General features: G+C 29.5%; 1 protein-coding gene and 1 pseudogene across 1 annotated transcript; both read left to right on the forward strand.

The window, feature by feature from the left end:
- Positions 1 to 380: 380 nt before the first annotated feature.
- Positions 381 to 8,016, forward strand: LOC132938100 (aminopeptidase N-like; annotated as a pseudogene).
- Positions 8,017 to 13,468: 5,452 nt separating this feature from the next.
- LOC132937999 (glutamyl aminopeptidase-like) lies at positions 13,469 to 20,834 on the forward strand. Its single transcript, XM_061004652.1, has 12 exons — positions 13,469 to 14,054; positions 14,676 to 14,831; positions 15,698 to 15,997; positions 16,104 to 16,284; positions 16,355 to 16,593; positions 16,680 to 16,857; positions 16,934 to 17,123; positions 17,189 to 17,466; positions 18,644 to 18,831; positions 18,926 to 19,096; positions 19,450 to 19,681; positions 20,165 to 20,834. Exons 1-12 carry the CDS (start codon positions 13,573 to 13,575, stop codon positions 20,678 to 20,680), a joined length of 3,111 nt encoding a protein of 1,036 aa, XP_060860635.1. The 5' UTR covers positions 13,469 to 13,572; the 3' UTR covers positions 20,681 to 20,834.
- Positions 20,835 to 24,647: the final 3,813 nt, after the last annotated feature.

Raw genomic sequence — 24,647 nt, forward strand, 5'->3', positions numbered from 1 at the left:
GTTAATTTTAATTTATTCTTAAAATGAATGGGGAAATAAACCTATACCTAATTAATTTTAATATGCTTATTATGGCTAGTAGAGAAAGATGTATAGTGCAAGCCCGCATGCAGGTTCTCGTATTATCGTAATATTGTCGTTAATAATAACAAGAAATATATTCTTCTAATTTTATAAATAATTCATATTATATTAGAATTTTAGTAACATTGGTTTTAAAATTTTTTAGGGGCGCTATAATATTTATCTAGATAAGCTCATTTTTTATCTAAGCTAAACATTAGATAAATCGTAACATAATTATCTAGATATTTTAAAAGATAATTTATTTCAAAAAATCGTATCTAGATAATTTATCTAGATAATTCCCAACACTGGTCATGCACGTCGGCAATATTAGAACTGACGTGACTGGTTTGTATTTGGATTCTTACGAGGAGCGAGATACGACTAAGTAAGTACAGCATTATTACTCTTATGACGATTTGAGCGGGGAAATATACGCTAAATTATGATGGTCCTAACGAAACGCAACAGGTGGTTTGCTGTGACGCAATTCGAGCCGACTTATGCGAGAAGAGCGTTCCCGTGCTACGATGACGAACACGTGTACAAAGCAAAGTTTAACATATTGGTTAAAAAAAGCAAACAAAAACACCCGATCGCGCTGTCTAACATGCCGATCCAATACATCAAACCCGGGTAAACGAGACCAAAATTGTTTATACTTTTTGGATCGAAATCGAAATATTGAGTTTGTTTTAAAACCGTTTTAATAAATGTTAACTATTACGGAAGTATACAAAATGAAATTATTTCAGTGGCAAGTTTAAAACTATAGATAAGTTCTGGTTTTATTACAGTTATACTCTTATGATAAGTATAGCTGGATTATAATATTTAAAAGTAATTTTTTACTCACGCGAAACTTCTAATTAAGAGGATATAACATATGTACAACTATTATGACTTCATTATTGTTACTCATATTTTCTAATACGATTTCGTTGCTATTAATAATGTTTATTGAGTGAATAACATTATCCACGTGCTCATTTGACGGCTTTATTTATACTTTAATTTAAAAGCGAGCAAAGAAAATATTTAAATCGTTATAGTTTGTCTACTGATATAACTCGATTTAAAAATTGAAAAATATAAAAACATGTACTAGACTACTATAGCTTAGAGATAATCTAGAACCTGGTTATTGTTAGATTCTTGACATTTTATAAAAGGTAAATTTACTTTAATATTAATTAACAATCAATTCACATTTTAAATTCGGAAATTAAAGTAGGATATTTAAATAATGCGTTAACAAAGTGTCATCTTAATATTTACGAAAAAAATTTAAAAAAAAAATTAGTATTTATTGAAACATAATATACAAAAAGTATATTGTATTAATTATATCAAGATGATATATTTTTAAATTTACATTTTTATTATTTATTGTTTTTTCCAAACTTAACTTGGGCAACAAGGACTATTATTTTTTAACAAAGCTCTACATTTTATTTGCATGGCCATATTATTATTATAATATACATAAATATTATAACACAACTAGATTTACATGTCTAAGCCAGATTTTTGGAGATTTAAGATAGAGTCGTTGCGACTATTTCTGACGATAGATCGAGAAGTTTTATTTCATTATTTCTCCCTAAACCCACACTTAAACATTTCATTAGTATTATTTTTTATATTTCACAATACACGATGAATACAATAAATATTGGATCCTTTAGACTTTATTCCCCTTATAAGCTATTTATGTGCGAACCTGGTGTGGCTAGATTCTTAGTCAGTGCATTGACTGTATAAAGCTTTCGTCATGATTTTATTTCTTTCAGTGATTGCCAGGCTTGTGTAATATTTTGTTTAAATTTAAAAAAAAAATGATGGGATTGAGTAATTACTATGAATATTCAGTTGTCTAATGTCTTACAAAATATTGAGACCTATATAGGTACCTAGTTTTCTTTCTGTCTTTATTAAACAGTATTATTTTTATGCTGCAGATATTTGAAAAAACGTGGAAGTCACTCTGATGCATAGAATGTTTCGTGTGTACTTCGTCATTTAGTAGGTCATTATTAATATAAATGGTCAACGGATGAGATAAATTTGAATCTATCAAAATTCATTGTAATATTGTGTACGATGAAAACAATTTCTGAGCGGAGACGGTTGGTTTGCCTGTATTCCTAAACATATTACCTACCATTGATTATAAATAGTTATATAACATAGAACTATAACAATGATATTAGTTACTATTAGTAAACAGGAATTTGTATTATCCAATAGGTACTATAATACTGTAGATTGAACTATTTTTTGACAAAATGTCTTATATATAATTTATTATTGTTATTAACTTATAAGTAAATATCAACGTGCCTACCATAGAACGGTGTGATAGGTTCATGGTAAGTAACTTCAAATTAGTGTAAACATTTTGAAAATTTTATTTTATTTTAACTTATAAATAACAAAATAAAAATATACGTAATGAAAACAAAAAGATTCAAATCGATACATAAAATATTTTTTGAATAACAACAAAATAGCTCAACTCGTTGGAGGAAAAATAATTATTTTAATTTCAATATCAAATGTTATCAATATTAGAATTTTAAATTCAATTAAAAATTATTGTTCATAAGTAATATAGATATTTTAAAATTTCTTTGAGTTATAGTTATTATAAACCAGTATTTTTCAATTCCGTATTAAAATGAATAATTATTGATTATATACATTTTTAGCAACAAAACAATTTACAAATATTCGTGATTTTTACAAGATATGTCAACATTTGTACTTAATTCTAACTCTCATAAAAATAATTGTTATTATACTAAAAATAACTAGATTTTTAAATTTTTATTTTTTAAGGATTCTCAATGAGAAATTCGTTTTCAATCTTCAAGCTTATGGCCTATATTTTTTTATTAGTAATAAATAAATACAAAGCTAAAAAAATCGACTAATTTCAAATGTCTATAAGTTACTCAAATAGATTCAAACTATTTTGAAAATATATTCATGTTATAAAAATGCTAACATAAAAATTCTAACATTTCAAGTCGTTATAAAGTTATTATTTTTGTTTAATTACATTAAAAAATGTAATGAAATTTTGTTGAAAACTTTAAGCTGGTACCGTTTGAAAATATCACCGAATGTTTCTGTTACCTATTTATTAGTTTTTCCCGATCATTATTTAAAGCACTGGTAATTTGCTACTTAAATCCCAGATTTATGAATTATAATAAATTTGCTGCCAGAAACCCACCTCAAAGTTAAAGTCTAAACATAATTTTTACCTTTCCAATAGACAAAATCAGGCTATATATATAAAAAAGAAATAATTAAATTAATACACTCATTATTGTAAAACCAATACATCATTGCTCTGCTTTAAATTTAAAAAGTGATGTTAAAACGAAACTTGAGTGAACTAAAAATACTTATCATGGTTAAATTGTACATTATAACCATTTCTATTTAAAATTAAATAAAAAAGATTGATCTTACATTGTGAACACTAATGATTCATTTAAAAAGTAAACAGCACTCCCGTAAATCAACAAGATAAAGGTACTTGTAGGTTTTTTTTAAAACTTGTACTCGAGGACCTGCCAATAGTCGAACGACTGTATACTATATGATCAAAGTGTGTTTAAGGTGACATATTAATCGAATATAGAAAAGTTTAAATTCTTGCATAACAAATAGTTGTTAAGAAGTGTTCATAATACGTAATAATAATGTTCCTTAATAACTAATTTATTATATTTTTAACTATAAAAATAAAACATAATGAACAAAATAAAAATTACTTTTAAAATGTAATAAAATATATAAAACATTTACAAATAGGTAACCTAATAACATACTATCTATGTATAATAAATAATAATGGAATTACAGCAATAAGTTGTGTTTAAAACACGATGTTTTAAAATATTCGTATTATTAAATGTAATATTTATATTTATGAACGCTTAACAATAACTTTAAGTAGATAGATTCTTGATAGTTTTATATTACATCAAAAATTACAATTTTTCTGGTCCATGACGAATCAATAAAGTATATTGACGTGTCGAGGGTATTTCATAAATTAAAAACATTGAACTTAAATAGATCATGTTATACTATGAAATGGTTAAACGCTATAGAATTTCATTCACAATATAAATAAAACAAGAGATAAACATTTATATAAAAAAAGTTACGTTTAAAATTGTTTTTACTAAGAAACTAAGAAATCCAAAATTTGTAAGATATTGATATAACTAATGATCTTTTAATAAACTAGCTACAAAAAGAGAATAATTTTCGAGGTTCAATACCTAGTTGTAGTTCAAGACTTCAAGTATTCAAATATTATCTGTATAATATTATTTGTGTCTACACCATAATATTATAGAATTAAGCTTTTATCAAACCAACATAAATATACATTTTTTAATGAGTATAGATAATAAAATATTTTACTAAAACTAATAACCAGCACTGAATGGCCAACACGAAAATATTATACTCTGCGATTTATTATGAGATTTAAAACTTAAGCTTAGGTTGTCGTAAATTGTTCAATTAAAATATAAAATTGTAATTTATACCAAGTCATTAAACAATTAATAGTAAAATCTCGAATACAGTTTGAACCAATCGGAAACGGTTCGCTGCACACAAACTCCTCAGATGTCGAGTTCCTTAGTTGTCATTTACGTGGGTGAATTCGTACCAAGTAAAAATGATAAGAACGATTCGTCGATAACGATGACGGTTTACACATACCGAGAAATATCCAATCAAACCCAGTATGTCTTGGACGAAGCTCCGAAACCTCTACGCGCGCTGGAAGAGTATACGGGCTTGTTATTTATGATTCCCGAAATGGACTTGTTGGACGTACTGAATTTGAGTTTTGGGGCGATGGAAAATTGGGGAATCAATAGTTATAAGTAAGGCACGACGGACGAGTGGATTCGATGATTAATATAGTTTATGTTTTCCGGGCGTGTTTTTGAATTTTTGCAGGGAAAGCTATCTACTGCTATCGTTTGATTTGAAAACGAGAATGAAAATGCATGTGTTCATAATTGTACAACATGAATTCACTCATCAATGGTTCGGAAACCTGGTCATCTGTAAGTGGTGGGACTATTTATGACTAAACGAGGGTTTTGCGCAGTATTTTCAATACTTTGCTACCAAAATGGTAATATGGTATACAATATAAACGACTTATTATCATGTCGTTTGTATTATATTTCTTTTTTTTCTTAAATTTTCTTATTTTCACAATTGAAATACACTCGTTTGCTCTTGTCGGAGTAGCCAGTAGGCGAGAACCAACTGGACCGATGGAAGAACTGTTTGTGGTCGAAGCGTTTCAGGATGCATTGGCGTATAGCCAGAATCCCCAGACATCCGATAACCACGTCCGTTAGCACTCCCGAAGAGATCAAAAACGTATTTAAACCGATATCGTACAAAAAGGCAAAGTAGGTTCTGAGAATGTTGAATACGTTTGTGACCACATATCTATTCAGTTCAAAATGTCCCTTCGAAAATATTTGCAAGCCATGAGGTATGTTCAATATGTTTTTATATCAATATTAAGGGTTAAGAACATTTAAAGTTTTTTATTTTAATACACGCATATACCAATAATGATATTAAATTGAGTTAGTTAAAATTACTTGAGGATTTTCATTTATAGCCAAAGTGTAGCAAAGCCTTCAGACCGGTTTTCGTCATTTGACTCTGTGTTATACGAATATGATTATGACATTGGAAATGAATTGACAGCAAACGAATTGATGTCCGATTGGACGTTACAATTTGTATGTCCGGTACTGAATATCACAAGAAATACAACACTACAAACACATGTTTAGTGATTCAAGTAAAGAAAACAAATTTGTTCAATTCTTATATTAAATTTAATTAATTTAATACTGAATAGTATCTAATTAGTAATGCAATACTTATAATATATTATTATCATACATTTAAATATATGGACTATTATTCAACATGGCAATGCTAACATGTGAGTACTTATGATATATTTTACTCGGATAGTATTCATTCCCAAATCAGTTGAACGGCGTAATTAAATATTTTTTTCTAATTTTTTTATACCTTTAATGTAGAGTCAATTGTATATCAATAAGACCGATGGAATCTTCAGAGAAACGGCAGCATAGCACATTGGTTTCACGTTTACAACCGACGTGAGCAAAACTTCCATTGATGTTAAACTATCCGCTTGGATAAACAAAGAATCGGCGTCGACCGTTATAAAGGCCCCCTGAAGTATAAAGTGGTACATGTTCAACATACAATCCGTCGGTAAGTGTTGATGTGACACCTTCAGAGTCGAATAATAATCGATCTCATACCGATATGTCTATCAATCAGGTGTGTACAGGGTGAACTATGAAGACGATAACTGGATGGCGCTGATCAAGCAGTTGAACGATACCCCAACGATATCAACGTCCTCAACCGCGCCCAGCTGTTAGGTGACGCGTTTAATTTGGTGAGGTCGGGCCAATTGGACAATTCAGTGCCGTTACACTTGCCCAAATACCTGAAGAATGAAAACAACTCTACGCCGTGGTATTCGGCACTGAATGGCTTCGCGTACTTGTTAGAGCGCGTGCACCGCAGCTCTAAAATGTTACGTAAAGTTCAAGGTAAATATTGTAGAGACTTGATGATGATAAATAAAAATAATTAACGATCACAGATTATATAAATATTTTTTTTAAATTAAGTTTATGTCAGCGACTTGGCGGGAACCATATACAATAAACTATAATTCCTCGTGTCGAACAGCTACACTGAGTTTAAGGTGATGAGTGCTTGGAAAATTTTCTCGACGTAGGCTTGTAGGTTGGAGAACAAATACTGTACGACGAAAGTACAGGAATATTTTGATAAATGGCAAACTGGAGAGGATTCAGTAGCTATCTTCCTTACAATCATCCAAATGTATAACTTAAATGATGTTATTGCACAGAATACCAGCCGAAATTAAAGGTGTTGGAGTTGTTGGTTCATCGATCTTTATTAAAATGTTTGAATTGTTCAAGAAATCGAAATCGATTTCAGAAAAAATGTCCTTTGAGTTGGCTCTTGGATGTTCTACTAACAAGACAAAATTAACTGAGTATGTGTATAAAGTTAAGAATATTCAATTTTATATATTTGTAATATTATAAACTAAGAGCTCAGTTTAAAGCTATTTATTTACTACATTTTGCACACACTCATTTTTCAAACGCCAGTGTCCTCTTATTTACAAAATATATTGTAACTGCTAATTTCGTTTCAGGTACATGAACCATATATCAGATGGTTTGATTGAAAAAAGATACTTTAGATATTTCACATCTGCAATATCAGCGACCACGTTAGGTCTCAACGTGTTATATGAATTTCTGTCTACTAATTTAAACAGTACTCTGAATGAGCTACTTGACGTCAAAGACACCATAACGTATATTTACTCAACCCTGGCCAACAGAATGACTACATTGAGAAAGTTGGTACCAGACCTATTATTATAACTCCTTATCCTTTCGTTAACCTAACAATAGTTTTATCGCATAACACCTATTATTATTATTTTTTTTAATGTAAAATAATTTAATGTTATACTTTTTTAAATCCTTATGTTATAATATTTACCCATTTTCTATTAACTAGTAGTAACAATTCTGAAGTCTTATACCGTCTACTAATTATTTTTTTTTATGTTTAGAACCTCAGTTATCATGATACTCGTTGACTTCCTATAATATATTTATATTGATTGACTTCGGTGACAACGAATAATTATTTTGAAAATAATTTTAGTACTCATTATTTTAGCTAAGAAATTTAAAAAACAATTCCACTGTTCCTATTTCTGTGAGATCGTCGTTTGAAAAATCTTATAAAAAGGTCAATGATAAACTGGCGTGGTTCAACAAGTAAGCAGATGGAATCAGCCAATGGGCATTAGAAAATCAAGAACCTAATCCACATACTACAGCAACCGAAACCACTACACACACATGTCTACTGAAATATCCACGATGGTTAATCAAACGTATATTACAACCTCAATAGGTACCACACGATTGTCTACCACTTATCTTATGCTAGTTACTAAATATGTGACGATGACCACATCTAAACCATCCAGTATACAAGTTGTATAATGTTACTTTCGTCAATAGAGCGTCGGATAAGAATGGGTGGATCATTTTAAAACGACACCAAGAATACTAACATATTTAATGGGAGAAATTGTCAGGAATTTGAAAAAATCAGATGCGATAGAAGAAGCGTGATCAATGTTTACACATGAAACAATTACCTGAATCAAGAACTGTACGTTAAGGAAAGAACGCTGACGTTGTTTGAAACTACGCAGAACTACATAGATAGTTAATAGGACGCTACCCATACATTTATTGTCTCCGTCTTACACACCCACGACATAGCAAATTGTCGTACACTAGTTTCAATAGTGTGCTGTTCGTTTTGATACTTGAGCGAATTGACCTATTATAATACTTTTAAACTTTTAGGTAAGAACATTCTGTGCTTAAACGTTGGCGATTTTTAAAAATCTCTATTTTCAAGCAAAATATGAGTATGGGAAATATCAAAAATTAAAAATGCTCATATCTCGCTTGAAAATTAAAATATCGAATAAAAGCCAACGCTTAAGCACAGATAATGTCATGATTTAAAAATTGATAATAGATCAAATCGCTCTAATATCAAAACTAACTGCACAATATTGAAACTAGTGAACGAAAATTTGTTATGTCGTACGTGTGTAAGACGGAGACAACAAATGCATGGGTAGCATCCTCTTAAAATTAATTGAAAAAAATGGACTTAAAGTCGATACCTGACTTTGGGAAATGGAAAACTGGTGAATAAACGCTTTCCGGTATGTAAACCAGTTATCAAGTTCGGTTGTATATTATAATCATAAGCGTATCAGCATAAAATAACCTAACATGAGTTGGTATATTCTCTTAAGCAGTTGGTCAACTTTAGAATTTTGGTATAAATATCATGAGTAGGTACATCTTTGAAAATTAAATGTGAAATAGTTTAACTGATATAATCATTTTTAAGTTTCACGTATCTACTATACATATATTATGAGGTTTACATACGGGTGTATAATATATTATGCTATTTTTGGTAGGTTAAGATTTAGGAATATATATTTTGTTAATGCATTATAATTGGATGTGAAACTTCAGTGTATTGAAATTAGAATATTTATTTTTACTTTCATATTCATAAATCATTTATTAGAATCAAGGGTGTTTGAGCCGACGCGTTTTTAGTAAGTAGGTATCTACAAAAAAATTCCTCACAAGAAAAATGCTCACCATTGGTAAAATAGTTTAATCAGATATCGAATTTTTTTAGATTCTGAGCGAAGCGATGAATGTATTGATTTTACAATGTGTGTTTTTTTTTTATTTTTTATTTTTTTTTTTGTGTCTGTCATCACCTTTTAGGACAGTAAAAGTGCTTGGATTTTCTACAACAGTAACTTTTCTGATAGGAAAGTGAATCTAGTTGGTACTTTGGGGGGTCAAAAGTAATAATTTCCCAGTAGTTTTCAAAAGCGACGTGAAAAACAAAAGAAAAATTAAGGAAAAACGGGAATTTTTACGCAAAATCTGTTTTCGAGAAAATTGATTTTTGTTTTTGGTATAACTCTAAAGAATGTTTATAATTGCATTTTCTATACACCATAACATTTTCCAAATATTTTGACTTATTTTGAGCTGTTTACGGACATTGTCAATTTCCATTTTTTTTAGTTTTTTTTCTATAAATATCAATAAAATTTTATTTGTTGAGTAAAAAAGCTCGAAAATTTAATAGAAGGCTCCTAGGTTATTGTTTCAAAGGCAGATGAAAAAAATTAAAAATCCTTAGTCACAGTTTTTATTTGTAAGCATTTAAAGTTCAAATTTTGACAAAATACGGAAAAATCACGAAAATTAGCAAATTATTTTGAGTTGAGAATTCATAAAAATTTTTCTTTTTAAATCTAAGATTTGAAAATGTAATATAAGATTACTCATAAGTTTTTCTACCTTTACCAAAAAAAAAAAATGTCTACAAGAAACTTAAATTAAATTTTGATGAGCGTCTGAAATTTATATTTTTACAACATTTGATATTCACTGGATATCTCATGTAACGATTTTCTTATTTTGTTGTAATTAAAAAACGAATGACCGTAGATACTTGAAAATTTCACTGAATGTTTATATTAGCATTTTCTATACACCATACAATTTTGAAAATAATTTGGCTCTTTTTGAACTGTTTACAGACATAGTCAGTTTTCAATTTTTTTAGTTTTTTTTTCTATAAATATCAATAAAATGTTATTTGTTGTGTAAAAAAGCGTGAAAATTTAATGCAAGGCTCCTGATATAATGTTACAATTTCAGTTGAAAAATATTAAAAATACATAGGCAAAATTTTTTTTATAAGCATTTAAAGTTCAAATTTTGACAACATTTATCAAATTTATAATTTATTAATTATTTTGTAGTTAAAAATGTATAAAATGTTTAACTTTTATGGCTAAGGATTGAAAATTTAAAACAAGGCTCCACTTAAATAGGTTATATATAAATTACTTTATTCACAATAATATCATCAAATATACTTATTTCATAGGCTGACTGACCGTTTTCGCTCAGAATTGTTTTTCTTATACAATGATATTATATCATTGGATTCAAATTTAACACCATCCATTACAGTAACCCACTTTAACCTACTGTACAGCAGAGCAACATCTACTTATTCACCTTTTTTATTTTATAGATAAAGTCTTTATACACGTTGTGTTGGATGATTTTAAATCTTCATATTGAGAAGTATATATTTGTAATAAAGTTAAATAATCATAAATGTTTGAATATTTTAAAATTTATTTTTCCGTGTTGTAATTTAAAGATAAATCAAAAATTGGAGATCAATGCAACCTAAATACAGTTTTCTTTTTCAAAAAAAAAATAAAACAAATATTAAATTCTGACTACTTAACGAGGTGTGATTATTTTTCCTATAAAGTAAACCTTAAATACAATACTATGAATCGATAATTTCTGGAGGATTCCTAACTCCGAAGGATCGGAGATATATTACAAATTCCTATCACTATATTAATTTAGATAGATTCACACCAAATTAAAACAAATTATAATAAATAATAATTATTGTAATATTATTTTTAAACTATATTATATACATATAGATTAGGGATTAGAAAAACAACTTGGCCCTTCCTGCTGTTCCACATGCATTCTGTGAAAACTTACATAGACTCCCAACAAAGACCACAATGGTTACCAATCTGAGGTCACTACTCTTTGTGTTGAAATACATTTTTTAAAGTGTTGATTTTGATGACTTTTAACTTTAGTTAAACTTGAACACTTATATTTACATATTCCGACATTCGTATAATATTTAAAATTGTTATAAGCAGACTAAAACGTAACCATAGGTATAGCGTGGAACGTGGAAATATTCAAATAAATAATTATATTCAATAATAATATATTGAATGTATTATTGAAATTATTATGGCAATATTGTATTATTTAGATTTTAGACAATTTATATGAAAAAAAAGTAACGCATTTTGCACTTATTTCATGTTCCATATGATTATTCAACGTATTAAAGTAATATTGTATCTATATAAGAATTGATACTAACATATTTTTCGATCAAATAGTAACTAATATTAATAAAATATTAAATAAAAATATATATTCTCAAAAAAGTTGTGATTGGTAAAAGTAATGGTATTTTTACAGATTTAAGATAGTTTTCTAAACTTCTGGAAATGTTTACAACTGATTTTCAATATGTCACTTATATCCATTGCCTAAAATGTACAATGTACATACATTAAATAATATGCTATGTGAAGATTAATGTATCTTGATTCTCACTAAAAATATAAGGAGTGAACAGAAACCAATAATATAATTATAAATATAAATATAAAATAATTCCAATTCTATTAAAAATGTATATCAATTATATAAATATAACGCAATTCACTCAAAATTTTCTGTATGTTGGTATAAGATTATAAGTTAATTACTTCATAATATATTGCACAAAAATTCGAATTATTGTCTTGGTTAAATTATATTTTTAATAATTTTATAAATAGTAATAATTGTAAAAAGTATTATAATTATATCAATAATATTAAAAACTCAAGGTCTTATACGAAATTAAATTACTTGAAATGAGTATTAAGTAGTATTCAAAATGGATTACAGTCTATAGACATAATTTAATTAATCCAACAATTCAATATTTAATAACAAAAGTAAATATATGAAAATACCTCGGCTTAGAATTTAAAATTACGTTGTTGAGAATAGAATAATAATTGGTTTATTAAACAATAATTATCAAAGAATCTGCATCCAGTCCTTGAGCTCCAGCTTAGTGCATAAAATCATGACATCTTAGAAAACATCTATGCATTTAAAAATTAAAACTATCGTAATAACAGAGTACCAGACTGCTATTGTTGACTAATTTATTTATTCCAATGTATACGAAATAATATAACAACCTCAAATACAAACATATGACTTATTTTCAATATAATATGTTATTATAACTAAGTTATTAATTATTCGGAATGTGAAATCGGTAAGTACAATGAATTATAACAATATATGCACTTTTTTTTTATTGATTGGATACAACTGGGGTGAGATCTTAGAAAAAATCAACGAGAAAAACCAAAATAAACACGTTTCACGTATGCTAAAAGCTCTAAGAGAAAACTTTTTGCTTCTCTAAAATAATCACTCGACATAATGCCACTCGACGCACAAGAGTGTTTTTGTTTTTTTAAACATACAGGAATGTATTTCGTAATCGTCACATACTGTATGCAAATGATGAGTACCTACTTTAATATGTAAGTATATTACATAATAGTAGTTTTTATTAACATAATATATAGTATTTAGGCTAAATTAAAGAACACGTCTGTTCTAATTTATAAACATTATATATTAGAATTTAAAGCTTGATTAAGAATAATTCTTAGTTAGCATTTACGTCTAGTTTAAGCTATCGTATTACCTATATAAGGAATAGGAAAAAAGATGAAAAGTTATTCTATTATATTATGGTGGTCGGTTGTTGTGACCACTATACAACCAGATAAGTTGTTATAAATAAGTATTAACGTTGTGAACTGGATGAATGTGTTTTTTTTGTTGTGTACGTATGCGTTCGAAATAATCAGCGTATACGAAATAACCTATCGATTCCGCAAAACCATCTAAATGAGTGGGGCGTTAACTATAAATTGACATGGTATCACAGTTCGAGTGCAAACGCTGTAGATAAGACCTTATTTGCGATCGGGTTTGGAGTGTCGGCAGAAAACTTTAACAATACACCATCGTCTGTTTGACGGAATCGTCAGAGGCGTCAACAACAAACATGTGCACTAAAACGGTAACAACAATCGTCGCACTCGTTGCCGCACTCGTCGCAGTCCATCCGATTGCCTGCGGAGCGCAAGCCAAATCGGACCCATCGTCGTCGTACCGGTTGCCGCGTGACACAAAGCCGTTAGCGTACGGATTGCGGCTAGTGCCAAAGTATGACAAGGGCTCAGATTTATACACGTTTGGTGGCCAGGTGGAGATCCTCATTTACATAAATTGTATCACACCAAACGTGACGTTGAACGCCAAGGATATGCAGATTCAGAGCGTGGCCATCACTGAGCTGAAGACCCAGAAGGACCAGGTGGTGGACTCTTACGAATTAGACAACGACGCCGAGATTCTGTACATCTACGCACAGAATAACCTGTTACCCTACCGACGGTACCAGGTGAAGATTGTTTTCCAGGGACTGCTGAGGACTGACATGACCGGTTTCTACAGGAGCATGTACAAGGAGAATAATGTAACCAAGTAAGTCAAGAATATACGAAATTCTAAGGGGTCCTTCTGGGGGGAGGGGGGTGTGGGAACGTAGGTTTGGATACATGATGTGTCGTTGTAAGTACTAAAATATGAAATGCTTAAATCATTTTTTCTGTATAAAGAATAGGACGAGCATCGAACAACAATTCAGAAATTATAAATTAATCATGCAATATTATTGTAAGTGTGTAATTTTAATTTGTACTCAATTGGAAATATATTATTCCGTTAAGTAAAGATTTCCAATGATAAATTCAAAAGAATAATATTTACTATTTTATTTAAATCAAAATGTACAATAAAATGCCCTATACGTTTCATTTATTTGAGTCACAGTCGCAGTTCGCGAAATGCTTTTATACTTTTATTTTATGGGGATATAACTATATAAGAATATGATTAATATATTTTACATGAATATGTTTCATAAATGCTTCGGTTTATAATTACTCTACTTCATCACCGATGTAGTACAATTTCTGTGATTTCAATGATTAAACTTAGTTTTTTTTGCTATCCCGTAAAATACAGATAAAATGACTCCATGCCTTTTCTATATGTTTAATAATAATTCCGTTATGTAATATTATTTCAATGTTGTGTTTGCAGATGGATGGCTGTGACACAATTCAAGCCCGCGTACGCGAGAAGAGCGTTCCCTTGTTACGATGAACCTGAGTATAAAACTCCTTTCAATATATCACTGGGTAAACGAATGAATCAAATGACGTTATCCAACATGCCTATATACTTCACACAGGATCTGTGAGTCATCAAGTTTGCTCAGAAATAAACTATAACTTTCGTCCTCTTAACGCAACGATTTGGTTTCTTACGTTTTCACTTTAATATTATCCTCTACATACGTGCTCATGAAGTAGTATACTTTGATTCGTTATGATTGCACGTGTATTGGATACTATCATAAATAATTACTGTTCACTACTTAACATTGTTACTATCTATATACATATAAGAATATTTATTAATTCTATTTGTTTAAACTTTATTGTTATAGTATGACATAATTATGTTCTAGGGATTTTGGTTTCGTTGGGTTATAGGAAAGTTATTGAGTCATTTATCAATGACGAAAATAGAAAAATTATGAGTTTTAATTATTACACCTTAATAATTTATTAATTATATTCAAATGAGAATAAAAATAAGCTTCAAAGAATTATTATAAAATACAATTCGTGTTATAATATAAATATTAAAAGTGAAAGCAAAAATCAGGAAGTCATTTATACATACCTAATAATTTCAAAAAAAGTTGAAGCTAGTACATTATATTACTTAATGTTTGGAAAATTGGTAAATTGATTTATGGACAATTTATCGACTCTCAGATGACACTCTATATCGGATGTTTGTTCGAGTGAGGTCATATGTCGAGCATTAAAAATTTAAATAACAATAATCGTCGAGATAAAAAAAAAGTATCGAATAATCATAACATAACGTTTATTCATCCGATATAAATTTAAATAATGCACAGTGGTTTTCTTTTAATATAACTCAAAAAAATTTCAAATTTATATTGCATCGAAATAGAAAATTCCTGTTGAAAAATATATTTGTATGGCATGGAAATGCATTAACTGGATGCCATATTTTGATTCTCGTAGCGGATATTATGGCTGGTATGCGGATCTTTATGAAACTACACCACCGATTCCAACGTATTTAGTGGGAGCACTTGTCGGAAACTTGAAAAAATCACATGCGATAGAAGGAAGCGATGTCAATGTTTACACTTACAATGATTACTTGAATCAAGTGTTGTACGTTACGGAAGAAACGCCGACGTTGTTTGAAACTATGCAAAATTACACAGATAGTTCAAACGAATTAAAAAAAATGGACTTCATATCGATACCAGACTTTGACGGTGATGGAATGGAAAACTGGGGAATAAACACTTACCGGTATGTAAACCAGTTATCAAATTCGGTTTTATGTTATAACGTTAAATGTTTTTGGTTTGTGCGCGTGTGTGTTCGTGCATGTATATTTTCTTCATTGGCCACACAGGGAAAAGTACATGTTGTTCGACGACGATGCAAAAATGAAATTCAAAGAGCAGTCTCAAATGGTGATCCAAAACCTTAACAACCACCAGTGGTTTGGAAATATGGTGACCTGTGCGTGGTGGGATTACCTATGGTTAAGCGATGGGTTTGCCCGGTATTTCCAGTATTTTGCGTTGGAAATGGTGAGTTCAGCCGTAACGATTGTCGGAACTATGTGCGTGTATGGTCTGTATTTGTTGAATCGTATTCCAGGTGAATCAGGACTGGCGGTTAGAAGAACTATTTGTCGTAGAGCAGCATCAGACTGCCATGGAGTTCGACCAGACTCCGAGACATCCGATAACCACGTCCATAAAAACTTCTGACGACATCCAAAATATATTTAAAGGAGTGATTTGCAATAAAGCTGCGGCTGTTTTAAGAATGTTAAAATGTATAGTTACTGAATACAATTTTCAAGAACCCCTAAAGTTGTATTTGAAAAACTTTAAGTACGTCATATTTACATTTTATTTTCTGTGGTTAAGCGAGGTAACATATTATTTTTCTTTATGGTTCCTCAAATTGTTCTGTTTAGAAACGGTGCAGTAACTCCAAGTAATTTGTGGGCAGTTTATGAAAACTATTACTTTGAAATTGAATACTCGTTGTCAGAGAATGTGCAATTCACCAATTTTATACAATCGTGGACTGATCAGTCAGGTTATCCAGTGGTAAACGTTACTAGAAATCAAAACACGTACATAATTACTCAGGTAAATATTAAAATCAATCAAGTATAATTTTATTAAATATAAAAACTTATTTATAAATCATTTGCATTTTTTTTAGAAAAAATTTTCGGTTTGGCCATCCGACGATAATACTACCAGCTGGTACATTGGTCTTACTTACACTAATAATTTGGCGAGAAATTTTGAAGACCTAAGACCAGTTAGATGGCTAAAACCTTACACGTCAGTAATGTACTTGCGTGATTCAAGCCTTTGTACTTGGGTAATTTTCAATTTGCAAAGCACTGGTATTGTTCCCTTCAAATGTTTATGTTAGTATCCCTTTATGGAATTTATTTTTCATTATTGGCAGGATTCTATAGGGTGAACTATGATCTCAATAATTGGCAGCAACTTATAAAACAGTTGAACGAATCAAATACCAATATACATGTTCTGAATCGAGCACAGCTGATCGACGACTCGTTCAATCTTGCAAGAGCAGGAATGTTGCATTATTCTGTAGCTCTGAACCTATCGACCTACCTCATGAAGGAAGACGATGAAATACCGTGGTACACAGCCATCGAATGTTTGTCTTACGTGGTTGAACGAATGCGTCGTAGTGCTGAGGGTTACGATTACATAAAGGTATATTGTAACCAATTTTATATATTACATATCTTATACAAAATTACGTAATGTGACCTTGAAATGGTGGGGTGGAATAATGTTACTCTACTGCTAATGTATTACTAAATCCTTGTAATACTCACTGTAAACAGGCATGACATGATAATTTGCTTTTCATAAAAAAAAAAATAGCCGATCTCATCGTTGCTCGTTAAAAGTGCCAAATCTTTATGATTCAAACTTAGTTCAATTCGTTATTCAATATTCGGTGTATGGGCCGGTATTCAAAACTTAAGCATTTTTATCGATCATATTGAATCTCAAAATAATTGTACAATCACCACTTTAAAATGCGAATTTCGGAAGATGCTTCCTTAGTGCACACTTACATAGTGGTACGGTGAATATTGCAAGCCTCAAGCTATCATTTAGGCTCTACGTTAATCAGCCAATGAGTCAGTAAGGACACGTTCGGTTAATTATAGCCATCCCACCCGACGTTGTCCGTGAGACACTCTTATGATTTTGCGAACAGTCTATTTTCAGGTAGACCTGCGGTGGATTACCTACCCTTTGAGTTGCGTACGTAATTACAAATGTTTTATTAACAAGTTGTTTACTATGTGTTTGTGTAGGTTTTCGGGACAACGGTGGAAAAATTAGCGTTAGGAATTTTACCAAAAATATTATACAGGTGTAAAACTATATTCAATCATAACCTTACATCGCAACATTACAATAAACAAAAATAAATTATTATTTAGTTTATTTTTTTACTGGACAGATGGTGCCACTGTTGTATTTTTCAATCCATATTTCTTACGTTTTCGGTGCTATATTTTAATAGTTATTCTGCTATTCTGGGCGGAGAAGAATCCAACAAATAAGAGTTTATTACAATTAGTCCAGCCGTTCTTGAGTTATAAATGGTGTAACTAAACCAACTTTTTTTTATAAATATATAGATGTTTAGTGCTTTTTCGTTTAGTTTTTAGTGTTTTTAGAGCTGTATAATTTCAACTCTAGTTATAATCAATAAAAACAATAACGAAGAAATGAGAAACCACGATGATTCATTATTACACAATAATAAATTAGTTAATGCACATTGGTGTTAAAATATTATATTATTAAGTATTACCAATATTGTAGTCGGTGAGTACCTAATATGTTAACGTATGTTTGTAATTTACAGTCTTACGTTCGGAAATTAGCCGATTATGTTTACAGAAAAACTGAAACTTTAGTTGTTCAACATTATAACGACGATCACACGACCATAACGAGCTGGAATAAATTTTCTGTATGGGCTTGCTACTTGGACGGCGAATATTGCACGAATAACGCAATGTTAAATTTCCAAAAATGGACAAATAGAGAAAGGTAACGTTCAATGCATGGCCAATAAGGTATGAAAATATTATGTTTTCTAGTTATTGGTTTTAATTTTAAATTATTTCTTATTTTTGTTAAACAGAATATCGCCCGACATTAAAGACGCTGCCTTGTGTACAGGAATTAAAGTCAGTAACAACGTGGATACGTGGAAAGGTGTACTCAATGTGTACATGACCACTAAATCAGCTTCGGAGAAAAACTCAGCCCAGGCTGCATTAGCTTGTTCACAAGACACAATGACATTATATAAGTATGCGATTATGCGAACCAAATTTTTATTTGACAATGCCAAAGAAAATATATTATTTGCTCTTCGTAAAAAACGATAATTTTAAAATATGTGCAACATTATTTCACATGTAAATATAATTTCAACGAAATATTTAAAAACAGTATTTTTAATATATTTCGAAAATATTATATTATTGATCAGAAAAAACTTCCAAGAAATAATCGAAATAGGGCGTCTGTTTGAAATATTTTTTTAAAAAAACTCGTTTTATAATAATATTTTTTTGGTTATTTTTAATACTTGCGTTGTGTACTTACCGCGTTTACTCCAAATGAAAGCAATAATTGAATTTCTTATTTATTTTATTTTAGATACTTGGAATTTTTATTTGACAGCAATACTGGTGGCCCAGTACGTTTACAAGATTTCAAGGATATATGTGATGCGATGTCTTTGACACCCCAAGGGATTGAAGCGTTAACGAACTTTTTAATGAACAACATAGAACGAATACTAAGGCAAATACCTACCGGAGAGAGTATTGTTACGTACATGTATAGGATTTTAGCTTCAAAAGTAGCTCTTGACATTGAAATAGCTAAGGTGAGGTCCAAAATAAATAGTTAATACTCAATAATTGTTTACAACTAATAGTAAAAACATATTTATTTTAAATATAATATGATCCACGAAGTTTTTTGATAACTATATATTTTTGGGCTCAACATTTAAAATAAATAATTTAAGGTAGATAACATACTTTTTCATATAATTTCAAATACTATGTGTATGAACTATGTGGTTAAACTATGTAGTTAAATGCCAGCATACATAAAAAGTTGAAATTTATTTTTACAATGGAAAATGTCATAATAATAAATAATAAGATCTTACAGATCATGGACAGTCATGCTTATGATATTTTTATTATAACTTTTTGCATTCTTGATGGGTACCCCTTTGTCAGATGAAAATCTTAGGAAACACAAAACAAATTTTTAATAAGACTGTTTGTAGAAACTTTACAAAATAATAATAATATGATAGTTAATTATATTATATATTTTTAATAAATGTATTTTTCAGTTGACAAATTTGAAGAATGCTGCTGGCTTGCCACCGAAAATTAAAGCTTCGTTCGACGAATCGTACTTGCAAGTAGAACAAAATCTCCTGTGGTATAAAGGTTACCACACCACAATTAATCAATGGACAGGAGCACCGTTGGACCCTACAACGTCTGAACCGGTTACGACCGTGTCATCATCGGATACGACCGTGTCATCATCGAGTACGACCGTGTCATCATCGAGTACGACCGTGTCATCATCGGATACAACCGTATCATCGTCGAATACAACCGTCTCATTGTCGAATACGACAGTAACGTCAAGTAATACAACCGCGTCGTCAACTGTGCCGGGGGTGACTCAAACGATGCCACCACAGACGGCGTATCCAACATTTGATTTCGATAACCAAACACTAGGTCCAATCATAATTTCTAAGTGTCCCGATAAATCTGGTCAATCGTCGTGTCAGAGTAATTTGTATTTCGTCATTATCGTTGTCACCACGGCAACAATTATGGTCGTTTTGTAGATATTGTAAAAAAAGGCATCCGCTAATATTCTTGGATTTTTTTTTTTTATACTTGGATAATACATTTGAATATATTAATTTGTGCTACTTACAAGCATGGAGTAGTAATAAGTTGTCATTAAATTATAATTAAATAATAATGTGTTGTTACCTATGTTTTTGTTTCAAATGTGTTATAATGAATATTGTACCCACGTCCTATATAATATTCGATTGTTCCAAATATGTTACTTTATTATACCTATACCTATGCATTGTGAATAACTTTTAGGTTGACTTATACATATTAAATACTTAAATCAGTTACACCAAATATAAATTATGTACTTTAATTCTACTTATAAATTATCTACGTCAATTTAAATTATAATTTACACAGTTTTAAGGTTATTTAATTATTTTCATTTCAACATTGCCTAGTAAGCATTGTACATAGTAGTTAATCTTGATAATTCCCTAGTCAGTAATCAAACTTTACAATACCATAAATACTTTGCCTGTTTTGGTTAAGTCATTTATTGTTATTAATAACAACTATTCACTTATATGAGCAAATCAAGTACCTACTGTGATTACTGTATAGAACTTGAGAACCAATAATATATTAACAATGTCAGTAGTTATTATTACTTAGAAATTTAGAATATGTAAAATAACAGTCATAATTAAAACTAACCACTTAGTTATATGAGAAGATCAAGTGTAGTGTTATTATTGTATATAACTTTAGAATATGTTAACAATGACAGTATATTTTATAAATTATTCATTATAGATACCTACACATAGGTACTACAATAATTCAAATTTGTGTTTATTGAAAACAATGATTTTTTTTTTATCACGGGTTTTTGCAATGACATTATGAAATTAAATTGATTGTATTCAAAAGAGTTTTCAATCATCGTAATACCTTCCGATATACGAACAAATAGTTTAGGTACACTGTGTATAGCTGCTACCTACAAAGAAGCAAAATTATAGGTATAGGCCATAGGTACCTATTAATATTTATTTATACGGTTTTTAAACACACATACAAAATAAACATTAGATTAGATAATGAAAAAAAATGCAAATTAATATATTCATTAGAATATTAAAAGTTCGTAAATTGGTTTTCATTAAAAAAAACAGTTATTATAATCAAATGCTTACTGATAAACAAGATGCATACGCTAAAAAAATAATGAGCAATTTCGTCAAAATATTTTATTAAGTAGCCACAGATTCTCTAATTATTTCACTTTTGTATACTTAGATAATTCTAGATATGGTTTTATTTTTCGATAACCATGCATAATATTATTTGATTATTGTATTAATTAAAATTATGTAAGGCGAAATTAAAAATACAATAATATCTAATTTTATAATATAAATAAGTATACAAAATGTAACGTAAAATATGTAGGTAGGTGTGTTGATATATAATAAATAGGTACTAATTAAAAATATTGAATATACAAATATTGAAATATCAGTTACTTATTCAAAAAAAAATTCCCTATGAACACGATAACAAAATTGTTTTAAATAAACCTCACCTGTAATATAAATGTTGATGGGATACTTTAATAGATTCCAATATTGTTTCATATTATAAAACTATCTGTTGTAGTGTTGCCAGTTGTCACATTAGTACATTACTATTAAAACAATAGCATACTGCAATACGTATACGAAAAACATTAAAATAATTGAGTTGTTACTTACTCGTAAAAATATGTTATACCGTTGCAATAAGTACTAAAGTTAAAAATTAAAATACACTTTTTATTAGAAATCATATATATTATGAGGTAAACACAAACAATGAAGTATTATTCTACCCAAAAGTCAAAAAAATAATAACTAAATGCAACTTGTTTTAAAAATTCAAATAAGATTCAAAACAATAGAATTTTAATAGAAATGTAATAATTTATATTTACCGGTATTTACCATTAATACAGGCTGTGCTTATAGTCATATACATTATATTTTACAAAGTATCTACCATTTTTACGGTTATCGGAGAAAATGATGAAATTAATCAAGTTTTTTTTCGGCAGATTGAGCAATACATATAATAACAAAACACCGTTTTAAAATATTCTAATAATTCTTCCACTGTAATTGGAATTTAAAATTGTGTATAAAACGTAAAGTATTATATGCACTTACACACGGTGTAAAAGGTCAGGTTATCGTATAGCATTTCTAGAATTGTATGTGATTTGCAAATCATTATTACAGGCATATATTATGAGATATTATTCCGAAAATTATGTCAGTTGTGTATCTACTTCTAAGAAACACAACTAAATTAGGAACGTGAACAATTTAATGTGTGTCGTCAAATTCGAGTACGCAAGAAAAAACTCTATTGTATTAGTTTTTTTTTTTTATGTTATTCTTTGGATTTTAAAGCTTTGACTCTATGACCTAGTACCATTATCCCACTTTAATATTATAATAATATATTTATTTGTGTCCAACAATCGATCGCACAGCATACAAATTTAACAATCGCTGAATGCGAGAACTGAGTCTGATAATTATGTTAATATACACACTATGGGTAATATATTTAACTCTAATATTATACGGCAGTTAATTGACTTGATATTATTACTATTATTTTTTATAAAAAGATAAAGTTATCTGTCGTTTTTAATAATTGGTTCTCTTCAACGTGTTTGCTAAAGAACGAGTTATTACCTAATAGTATTTCAATACACAATCAAACAACTGAAACACGATTGTGTGCAATTTGTAAAACTAACTATACCATAATACCTATGTCTTATTGTGATTGATTTTGATCCCAACTATTGTATTTTGTTAAAGTTATAGGTTTATGTATCTAAAATTCACTAACGCTCAATGTGTTATACGAGATATAGCTCTCGGTCAGAAAGATAGATAGAGAGAGAGCGAAAGAGAGAGCTAAAGAGAGAGAGAGAGATAGTAACTTCTATTAATTGTGGTGTACCTAGTGCTTATATCCTGTTTAAATTGATTGTTTCTCTGAAAATTTGTGAATCATTAATTACGTATTCCGAACTCTATGAGAACAACGAAAATAATATTATAATATACAGGGTGTCTGCGTATTTTCGTCAAGTTATCGAGTTTAAAATTAATATAGTTATGGGCATCGCTCCAAAATATAAGCTCCAAGTAACACGTATGGTAAATGAAAAATAATACACTAACGCAAAAGTTAATTTTCATTTGATTCAAACGACAATATTTAGTTATTAGGTATTGTAATTTGTACAAATGGCGAACAATATTATAATTTTAATTGTTCGACATAATTATTATGATATGTAGTATTGTTTATTTATAGTATTATATTAGTTAGAAAGTAAAACACGTACCTACTTGTGTACTTTGTATCAAGTGAATGACCAAATAAAATTTATATCATTATAAATATCCGTAGGTACCTAACAATAAACTTTTTCTTTACAACGAAAACCCGGTGGCGCCTGAACGTCTTTTTATTAATTCTCATCAATGCAATGAACGCGACTACGCACAACATCAGTAGTAGTTGTTGTAACATTATTACCTACTCTTAACTCTTTTTCCTCTTTTGAATACTAACACGTTTATGCCACTTGAACAGTTATTCAATGCGATGTGATTTAAAGATGATGACCGAAACTTTAAAACGTAATACAATCATTTTGGATCGCCGTTTTGTACGACCTCCACACTTAGAATTTTGTTTGATTGTCTGTTTCGCGTTCATATCGCGTATCACAGTATTCACGAACCCATTTTATTATCGTTACGACTGATTTCGATAAAAATACCATCTCGCTATTGTGCATAATATTGTGTTTACCTATACTGTTTACCATTGACTATAGTGTCTGAACGTATTATTATATACACCCAATAGCGTTTCACATACAATCCATTAACTACACTCAGAGTGTTGCATAAGCTTTGTTTAATGTCTCATGCAACT

The sequence above is a fragment of the Metopolophium dirhodum genome, chromosome 2 (assembly GCF_019925205.1).
Source record: "Metopolophium dirhodum isolate CAU chromosome 2, ASM1992520v1, whole genome shotgun sequence".
NCBI classification, from domain to species: Eukaryota; Metazoa; Arthropoda; class Insecta; order Hemiptera; family Aphididae; genus Metopolophium; species Metopolophium dirhodum.